A 10,953-nucleotide genomic window follows, 5' to 3' on the forward strand; every position below is an offset into this window, starting at 1 on the left:
AAATCTTGTGATCAGTTTATTCAGTCAAACAGAGAAACTTGTCGATCGGCGATCTTTTCAGTTTAATCACGAATCTCGACACAAAGCACTTGAGGTTGGTTAATAAAGTGGAGTTAAATAGGATATCTAGTTACAGTGTCTTGCTTTTTCACGATAAAACTGTTAGACACTCAATCTTGAATTTCGTATAGTCTAGGTATCTTATAGGTTTCGAATAGTATAGGTATCGAATTTTCCTTGTTTTGATCGGTGATGCATGAAAGGAAAGACATATGTATACGAACGACATGAAAACACAAATAGTCACTGAGTACGACGCCGCTTCCATCACTTTATTGATGTGACACTGATTCATGGTATGAAGAGTTGTTCGGTGGAATTTTTACTCGATCAGCGCTGTTTAGTACAGATTTCTCATTTTTGTCTTTTTTCTACATCAGATGAAGAAGAGAAGAAAGTCAGTCATCGCTTTTCTGAGCCGTGGGAAGATAGTGACGTGATTCTTGTGGTGGAGGATGAGAAGTTTCATGTTCATCGTCTGATACTGAGTATGAATTCACCAGTGTTCAAGGCCATGTTCAAATCTGAATTCAAAGAAGCCACAAACAACGAGATTCCGCTGCCTGAGAAGAAAGCTAGTGAGGTGCTGGACTTTCTGAAGCAGCTTTATGTCCAAGAGCGACAGGAGATCACTTGTAAGTACTGCAACCTCTGAAAATATTAAAAACCCTGGGAATATATTTGTTCACCTGGGCTTGTTTGTTCGAAAGGCAATTAAATTTATAGTGTTTTTTTCTCTGGTGATGTCTTGCACGGTGGTCAAAGCCTGAACCGAAGGAGAAAAAATATAAACAGAAAACCTCCCAGCAAGGTGAAAAAATATAATCAAATTTTACGCTAAACCACGATTAGCTTAATATTCGTACTTTGGACACTTTAGAATAAAAATAAGCGATAAAAGTAAAGAACAACGTTTCGCTGTCTTTATGACAGGGAAAACCGCATGTCTGAGGCCTTTGAGGTAATAAACCGGGCGATCATTGAGTTGACAAAGTTCGCCGGATACGTAGGTTCCGAAAACATTGTTTCGAAACTTAAGTAGCCCCCACGACAACAACCACTCAAGGGAAAACCCCACACGAATCAGTTTACCCTTTAAAGATCAGAAGTCAGCAGATGCCGTACGACGTCAACTAAGTGATCTGGGAAACAAAATCGGTAAAGAAATCCAACCAGTCTTTACAAGCAGGAAAATCCAACATGAAGTTAAGCTGCACGAGCCAAAACTAGCAATCATCAACCAGCAATGCGTTGTTTACCGCTTTAAATGTGACCTGTGTGATGTAGGTTATGTCGGCTATACGCGCCGACATCTCCACCAGCGCGTTGATCTCAAGCACTTTTCGATCTTGAAGAAATGTTAAAGTAAACTGGACTGCCTCATTTATGAGATGTCTTTTTATTAGAGAACTTAAACCGGATCTTAACACTCAATCTGACTCTATCCGTGCAAAACTTTTCACATAGAACAATGCGTTCCTAATTTTTCTGTACCTCTAATTACATTCAAAATACTTTACTACATTCCTCACGCTCTATTATAAAATCATATTCATAAATAGCCATCGCACTTGACATTTACATTGAACTTGAAAATGCTGTCATGAAGACAGCGAAACGTTGTTCTTTACTTTTATCGCTTATTTTTATTCTAAAATGTTTAACTAAAACAGCTTTAATTCGAATTTTGAACACTTTATCTTGTTAAGATTACGTGCAGCCCACGAGCAATGTTCAAACAGCAATGTTGTCAGGTGATTCCTCTTCACTCCTGCAGGTAACAACTTAGCTCAGAAAGCAACTTGTGAGACTATCAGTTCTAATCTGATGGGACCGTATACATTTCGTAAACTCGCAAATACTTCTACTGGTCGATTTTTACAACTGCGGCACCCTTTCGGACTTAAAAACTTTTCCAGGTTTAATATAAGCCCTCCCCAAACTTAGTAACGACATCACAGAACATTGTACTTCAAATTGAAATAGCAAATGAATAAGTTTAAATAAGATTACAGATCAATGAGTGGCTATCGCATAATCGGAGTCTTAATTTGATGCGTTTTTTGCCAGCTCATTTATAAATGACCCACCTCTCCGCCTGCGAATATAAATCTCCACAGTTTTATTATAAGCCCACCCAAAACCCTTACGAAGTTTCATAAGTCCATCCCAGGGCTTATAACTGGGATTTAATGATAAAGAAAATTGAAAGACTTTTAATCGGTATATGTTGCTCCTTCCATAAGGCCATTTTTATTCTGAGCTGTTGGAACCATTTTCTTTAGATTTAATACACAGTTTACTTACCACGACCGACTTTGATCGGGAAAAGGGTATAAACACCGTAAGGAGTTGTAGTTTATTGTTTTCATTTCTTTTTTTATTTTTTGTGCCTTTCGTAATTTAGTGAACAACGTGGAACACCTCCTCAAGTTAAGTGACGAGTACCAAGTGAAGGTCATCTTCGATCCTTGCGTCAAGTTCCTCGACAATCAACCGAAAACTGAAGAAAACGCAATGAAGATTCTGGTGCTTGCGAGCTTGTACAAGCTGGAAAATGTACGTCAGAGCTGCTACTACGTGTTCAAGAATATGAAACTTCAGTCCATATTAAAAGCTTCGCAGGACCAAGATCTTGACAAAGAAAACATGCAAAATATCCTGTCTCAAAGAATTGAACGGTTAGAAAATTTTCTTGACAAGGTGTACCCTCAGTTTATGGGATTAGTGGAATGTTGTTTTTGGTTGTGGCATGAAAGTAAAAAGTACATGGAATGGTGCCCTAAACACTTTCACGGCGGAAGATCGTATCATGGTACTGATAAGCTTATAAGAGAATGTACAGTTTGTGGGGAAATGCTATATAGGATGATTAATAGCCAAGGCACTTTCGACTACCATTCACTGAACCGTAAGTATGGCGGTAGATTACAGTCTGTCAAGTGTTTGCCTGATATAATACAGGAGTTCTCTGAGTTGCAAAATCACTGATGCACGAGTTGGTACTGAGAAGAGTGTTTCCCTTGGCTTCATCAGTTAAGGGGGGCATTATACCCGAAGGTCGTTTTTTACAGCTTTACACGGGTTTAACGGAAATATCTCGTTCGCGTTTCAAGAAAACGCTCTCATTAGCTCATTTATCTATGTGTAACGGTGTTTTCTAAATTTTTGGGTGATTTTGGGGGATGTTGGGAGAAGATAGTTTTTTCGCAAAGGATTAGTAAAATTTAGAGAAATAAGAAATATTGGAGATTTATTGTGTTTTTAAAATTAGAATTTTTTAGTTAAAAATTGGTAGACGGACACCAGGCAGTCCCCTGACAACCTTTTGGAAATAATCAGTGAATGTTTAGGTTGTAAACAGATGTTAAGTTCAATGGTTACAGTCAACACAATGTTAACTGCTTATTCCCACCTGCTAATATTTCATCGAGAACCCAAGCATGGATGCAAGAGTCATTTTGATTCCAAGCTGTTCTTTGTTATGGCGGATTTATCTAAGTTAAAGTAAAAACTGGCGTTTCCTTTATAACTAGAAACAAGCTACAAACTCTGTGCCATTTAACAGTACTGTGAAATGTAACTGAGCCTCTGTATGAAAGCGAGGTTTCGTTGACCTTGTGATGATAGAGACTAACAACTAGTTAGCATGATAACAAGATAATTTACATTTGAAAAGAAGCAAGGTTTGTATCACAACAAAGTCAACTCAAGCCTCGCTTCTGCTCTAAGGCCTGATCACTAAGCACAGAAATCCTTCTCCTCTGATGGCCTACCGTTTTGCTTAGGTGACAGAATTTTTTCCGTAAACGAGTGCTGTTCTTTGTGTTATCAGCTATAGTTTTAACGGTGTTCAAAATTAGCTTTTCTAATCATTTTACTGATTTTGTTGTCAGCTCTACGTCTTTTAAGTATTTTGGCGGCCGGTTAAGTTGCCGCAACAATGACTAAAATGCTGTCAGTTGTAATAGGATTTTTTTTACTTTCAGTGATCACTTGATATAGCATTTTTATTCCTTTTATTGATCACAGTGTTATTACAGACCATTCGAAGGCCGTCAGTAAATGTTTTTCAAAATTATTCTTTTGCTTTCTTTGTATAAAAGTTGTAAGTGTACATACAAGCGCAAACTTACCATAATTTGTTCTCTGGTACAAGGCTCAAATGATTTTTTTTTTTTAATTACGGCTATGATGTCTAGCTAACATGGCGGTTTCATAAAGTCGGTATTTAATTTAGGCTTGTGTGTAAAACTTAAATACATTTGTTGTTTATATTTACCACTCTGTGTCGGCAGTTTTTGGACGATTTGTAGTGACGTGCGGAAGCAGCGTGGGCTGGTGGTTAGGGCGCTGGACTTGTTATGCGGAGGTCCAGGGTTCAAATCCACCTCCCTACCACTAGAGGGATTTGCGTTTGGTCGTCCCGAATTCAACTCCTCCACGCTTTGTAAATAACCAATTGGTCAGCCTCCCACCAGTTGGGATTTTTAACAAGTTTCTGTTTGTGTACAATATTTGTCTGTTTAAGGGCCACAATGGAAACTACTGGGACACCAGCAATTGTGTCACCCTATAAAAAGATTTTTTTAAAGCAGTTTTCCGATCAGTCTGTGAGTAGTTCCCAGAAGAGAAAAAGGGAAAAATAAAACGGTGATACTGAGGGTCAAATGCAGTTGCAAACCTAAATCCGATCGCCCGGGCGCCCGGGGACCGATCGCAACTTGGTCATGCGCGTTTTGCCGCGCTTTACGTCGGTTACGTGTATTTGCTTTGAGTATTTATAAGTTCTTTCTCTTGTTTACGTTTGCTGTTGTTGTGCATTGTGATTGTTTAAGCTTTGAACCTACGACCTTTAACTGAAAATTAACCAGTAGAAAGGAATATGTTATAAGTCAGTACAGTGATTCAAAACGTCAATAGACGTAACCACTTAATCATTATACTTTGTTAATAAAAGTAAGGTACTTGTAATTGAATAAAGTATGAAATAAAATTTAAAGTCAATCTAACAATGTTATATTGGTTTGCATCTATCACCAAAAATTTACTCTTTATAATGTTCGTTCACAATCCATCTTAATCTTTCCCAAAGTCATCCTTATTCGATCCTCGTTGACCTTGGCCCGATTTATACTGGAGACGGATGATCCGTCTGGACGAACTTGCATTTTAATTAGGCGAGCATTTTTTAGTTCGTGCGATAATTCGTCTGTGTATAAATACTGATGTGTTGTAGGTTTTTGATGCAATTTCCATGTAAAAATGTACAACATTTTACTTTGCGCGTTCCGATTTTTTTTCCTTGCTCCTTTCCTTTTCGTTTTTCTCTACTTTCTAATTCTCTCTATCTTTTACTCTGTGCACCCCTTTTACTGGCCTGAAAAGTTTTGATCTTGATCAATGGAAAACCCTGGAAAGGAGACCATGATCAAGTACGGGTATATTGGCCTGTTTTAGCACCAATTTTACACCAAAAACTGATCACGTTTTTTTCGATTAGTTCTGTCAGAATGCAGTCAATAGTCAAGACGGACAGTCCTGTGGAAAGATCTATCCAAACTCTATAAGTTGCACGTCACAAAAATCTGCTGACGTGTAAATTGGTGACGTTCATTCAACAATGGCCTTTCCTGCAAATCCCGGAATAATCCGGACTTAGCTGATTAAGGGTTAAGTTTTCGGGCTTACGCTGTACCCCGGCGGAAACGCCGAGGACAATGCCTGATAATTTGTCTATTACAATTCTTACATCCTGCTTGTTTCTTTTAGTCTATTTTAGCTAAACATCTAGAAAAGCAGCACTAAAGTCCTGACAGAGACAAAAAAATACGTTATCCAAAAGCAGAAGACCTAAACTTTTTTCTGTTTCGGTTTGTTGTTTATTTTATGTTTTCAAAGGTGAAAAGATCTCAGGCACAGGCTTACTATCCTCTGTTTGTGTTTGAAAATGAAATTCTTCAATTTTTTCACTAAGTGCTATTGTAAATTTAAATATTTAAGTTTCCTAAAATTTATATTTACTACTGTGCATTTGAAACAAAACTAATTAAGTAAAATATTTACGCATTACTTTAAAAGTTTGTTTTTATGCGATTTTCGATCATCAATTAAAGCGTGCGAGAGCAGTTTGTCCCCCTCTAGCATGTGTACATGACAACTTACAAACGGCATGCAACTTCAACACCGAAGAATCTGGTACCGCTTCTGGAATGTAGCTTTCATCAGAGTTCCTGGTCCTCGAAAGAACAGTCTTGCTTCGAACTATTGTTAATTCAGAGTAGTTCGCGGATTGTTGTTTGCAACTAACTAGAATGTCAAATTATATCGTAGCCAGGACAATATATCATTTTTCACCAAAATTGATCAATTAAAGGGACCGCGCAGAGGGAGGGGCTAGGGGGGCTTCAGCCCCCCCCCCCCCCCACTTTTTGACAGTAACGTGAAAAAATTATAATGAATTAAAAACAAACGAAAAATTACTGATAATGTTTCGTTTCTGGACGCCATATTATTGATTTTTTATTGTGAAGGACGTAAGTAATAGCAGTTACTATTACTAAACTAGACTCACCTTTAACTTAGATACATAAAAAAACAAGTGAATGCGGACAATTTTCTTAAAGGTTTTCAGTTATAATAAAAAAAAATGATAGGCTACTACAGGATCATGCGCTTTATTACAAACTGGCTTTACAAGGGCGAGTGGACTTCTCATAAAAAAAGCTTGTTTAATCATTGCTCAGTTTCGAACCGAACAAATGGGTTAAGTTTATAAATTTATAATACTGTTTATTTTCGAGCCTATGCTAAAGGTAATTCATTTTGTAACAAAGAAAGTGAAATTGTCTTTTATGCTTCGTAACATTTGCGGTGTTAACATGATGAGAAAGGGTTCGTGTCATGATGTAAAGTTTAAAGGGTCAGTGAGTAGTTACTATATCGAACGTTTTGTCGAGCAACATCTCTTTATCGCAACGTTTTGACCTTTTAAGGAATTTTCTAATTTTAAATGCATTTTCTGGTCTCTAAGAGAAATTAAAATCCAAATTTTTTTCCCGAGGGAGCATACCCCCATACCCCTCCCCCCTAGTTGGCTGCTCACGGTTCGTCGTTCGAGTTTTAGCCCCCCCCCCCCCCCCCCCCCCACTCAAATTCTTCCTGCGCGGTCCCTGTCAAAGTTAGTGCCTATACTCTCCCCAAAACGCAGAATATGTTCCACCGAGCAAAACTTCCTCTGAAGGAACCAACTATACGAAGCCGAAGACAAATCTGAACTTCAATATTTAATGCCCGACTTTAAACTGAGAAATAAAGAACCTAACAACTCCCAATTACTTTCTTTTAATACCTCTGGTACACCGGAATTAATGAAAATAACGATATTGAACATGTTTTCAGCTGTTTTTTTTTTTTCTCTATATTGGCCGCTTTCGTGGTTGTAATTTCATTTGCCCTTTAAAGAGATAAAGAAAACGTTTAGAATATACCAGGATCTGTATGAGATTTTACACAGGCAAAACAATACAGTATGAAAGAATTCATATCTTACGTATACTGCTTTTTAATCGGGCGTGGCCGATTTAAGGTTTACCCTTTGGTCGTCCTAGAGCGTAGTCTCCTGGCGCGGCCAAAAAGACGGGGATAGCTCGGGGTTGCTACAAAACCGCTACGGGTGACGCATACCGCAATGGTTTTCATTTTAGTTTTGACAGGAAATCGTTGCAGGCACACTTGGTCGACTTTTGGGTTAATGTGTAATCAGGTTGTGTTTTTTTGCTTCGGCGGAAGGACAGAGAAAAAAGCTTACGGGGCAAAGTACAGTATGGGGCCCAGTTCTCGGCCACTTTTGACGTAAACTTGTATTTCTTACCTCAGAAGAATCGCAGGAACTTAAAATTTCTCCCAGAGCTAGCTACATTATTCAGCTTTTTGGTGTAAAGCTATCGACCGGTCAAAAATTAATTTGCCCGAGCAATAATAAAAATAAAAGCTCCATTTGTGGGCCCAGTTCTCGGCCACCTTGGCCCAGTTCTCGGCCACTTTTGACGTAAACTTGTATTTCTTACCTCAGAAGAACCGCAGGAACTTGAAATTTCTCCCAGAGCTAGCTACATTATTCAGCTTTTTGGTGTAAAGCTATCGACCGGTCAAAAATTAATTTGCCCGAGCAATAATAAAAATAAAAGCTCCATTTGTGGGCCCAGTTCTCGGCAACCTTGGCCCAGTTCTCGGCCACTAAAAAGCTTGTCCGTAATTATCTGTAAAAAATGCTCAATTAATTTTCACAGTCATAAAATCACTCTGTAAACCTATTTATACTATATCGATCCCAAATTATTTTTATGATGCTTTTTTTACTTTAGAAAAGAAGGATTTTAATGCGCCTAGTTGCCTATGTGCAGGTTCTGGCAAAACCGCATTGTGTGACCCGTGCATTTAGATGGTTTATTTTGCAGTTAAAAGGTCTTGAAAGATTTAGGTGTTGTAGAAATAATAGACAAGACAGGAGTCAGCTCAAAACTTAGAGATAAGATTGAACTTTATTTTTAAAACATTTATTTCTTTCATTCTGGCAGCAGCAGATGAAATTATATTAAAAACCAAGCGCTAAGCTGTGATAGCGAGCAGGGTGGCCGAGAACTGGCAAATACGCAAACGTCGCAAGAAAAAATTTCGAAGTAAATTAAGACCAAAAAATACAACGGTTCAACGAAAAGTTAACTAAAGCAGAAAGCTGAATTATTCTACGTTTCACATGCCAAAAATTAGCTCGTATGGTGGGGGCTTTTGGATAAAATACGAATTTAACTACATCCATGAATTTGGAGCCGTAAACAAACAACTTTTTTGGGAATGCAAATTCACCTACCTCCGCGTAAACTCGACGTGTGAGCTTTCTATATCGAATTGAACGATCAAACTCAAGATACTTAAAGCACATGAATCAGTCTATCGTTTAAAGGAAACACCTTTTTCTTTTGATTCAACTGGAGTGTGAAAAAACGCGTTAAACACAAAGTGGCCGAGAACTGGGCCCCATACTGTACTGATATTCACCATTGTGAAATTGCACTTACTTTGACAAGTTAAAGTTATTTTTGTAAATGAAAAAGGTAACGTCATTGATGTCACGCAGTGTTTTTTTTTTAGCAAACTAGATGGTTTGCTGGTTTCTGACTATGAATGGGGGTGTGATCTTGCGGTATATTTTTTGAGCCTGACTCCGCCGTAAAACTTTTTTTTTATTTAGCAAGAACTGTGTCGATTTTCATTTCTGAACAATTGGTCGCCAAGTCGTTTGTCACAAAGAGTAGAATGTTTGTACAGCATGTTTTGGAATTATTTTAGATTTGGTTAGTAAGACGCTTCTGAAGACCTGAGCAAAACATTGGGAATGTACAGTATTAATAGGAACTTGAATGGAATTTTTCACAAGTTGGATAAAGGTATCAACTGAAAAAAATGGAATTCAAAATGAGAACTTGGATTTTGTTGTAATTAAATTTTATCGCGGATTGGATGCATAATATCACGGCTTTGAAAGTCTTCAAATAATTAGAAAGGTTCCTTTCTTCCTTTTGATCTTATTGTTATTTTCATGTATTGATTATTCGAAAGTAGTTTTCGTTGATACGAAAAAAAAAAAAACGGGTTTTCACTGAATTGCTTGAAGTATTTTTAGACGTGATAATATTGGCTTAATCAAATTACATTGTGCACGAAATATTTGTTATTCTTTTGTCTTGAAACTTTGAGGAAATTGAAATTTTTGTTTGACAGTAGTGTATGAAAGGCATTTTATAGAACTGAATAAAAAATTAGAAACTTTGATAAAGGTTATTTCAAAGATTTATTTTGCCTGATTTTGAAGGGTTTCAGGAGTTTTAAAGAGTGCTGGTAAACGGCTGTATGTTGTTTGTGATTACGGATCTTATTTAGTTTCGAACGCTCTAATTTTTGAAAGGTTAAAACAGGTTAAAACCGGGCGGTTTCATGAGTTTTTTGGGTAGAAAGGTACGGTGGTGGTCAAAAAAAAAAATGTTTAGAAAGGAATGACTGTAGTAGCACGTAAGTCGGAGGTTTGCGTGAGTCACGGGGTATAGTATGCGTGAGCTGGATTTCCGGCGTCACAACGGCATGTTTTGTTTACTGAAAGATACACTCGACGTTTAGTTAGCTTAGTCGGCTTGGGAAACTATTTTAAAAATGAATGTTGTAATAGTTAATTAATAGTAATCTAGAATTAACCCACTCTCGATTGGAGTCTGTTCTGGATTCGCGCTACCTTTTCGCCGCGAAGGAATTTTGTAAAATTTCGCTAGTGGAAAGAGGTACTGTAAGAACAGTATCAATAACTCAAAAGGAGGAACTTCTTTGTAGCTCTGAATTAAGACGTATGATAAAATTTTAGAATAAGAAACTTTCGATATATGGTTTTCATATTGTTTTTGTCAATTTCCTTTTGTGGCAGATTTTTTGAGAATCAGCTTTTCTTTCGTGTGATGACAGACACAGGACAGAACGAGAGGTGGATGAGAAAGATGCCGAAGATGAATATATAGGCACCGAAAAACGACAAGAACCGTCAAGGACTTATCTTTAGAGGGCGGGGAGTTTTGGCATACTGTATTTTGAGGACTGGACTGGACTAGTCTAGTAAAACGCGGACTAGTAAAACGCGGAATTGTAAAACGCGGAATTGTAAAACGCGGACTAGTATAACGCGGACTAGTAAAACGCGGACTTGTAAAACGCGGACTAGTAAAACGCGGACTCAGGTAAAACGCGGACTTGTAAAAGGCGGACTAGTAAAACGCGGACTAGTAAAACGCGGACTTGTAAAACGCGGACTTGTAAAACGAGGGCTTGTTAAGCACGGACTTGTAGAGC

General features: G+C 37.8%; 1 protein-coding gene across 2 annotated transcripts in view; it reads left to right on the forward strand.

Annotated features, from left to right (window-relative positions):
• The window catches only part of LOC144658601 (BTB and MATH domain-containing protein 36-like), a 30,288-nt gene that overhangs the window by 17,292 nt on the left and 2,043 nt on the right, over window positions 1-10,953 (forward strand). Inside the window, exons 2-3 of one of the 2 annotated variants that reach the window (XM_078519055.1) lie at window positions 441-695; window positions 2,468-2,971. The exons of the other annotated variant lie outside the window; for it this stretch is intronic. Of the exons in view, the coding sequence (XP_078375181.1) occupies window positions 441-695; window positions 2,468-2,971 (759 nt within the window). The remainder of the gene's footprint in view (window positions 1-440; window positions 696-2,467; window positions 2,972-10,953) is intronic. 2 annotated transcript variants of the gene reach the window in all.

The sequence above is a fragment of the Oculina patagonica genome, chromosome 6 (assembly GCF_052425735.1).
Source record: "Oculina patagonica isolate OP01 chromosome 6, crgOcupat, whole genome shotgun sequence".
NCBI lineage: Eukaryota > Metazoa > Cnidaria > Anthozoa > Scleractinia > Oculinidae > Oculina > Oculina patagonica.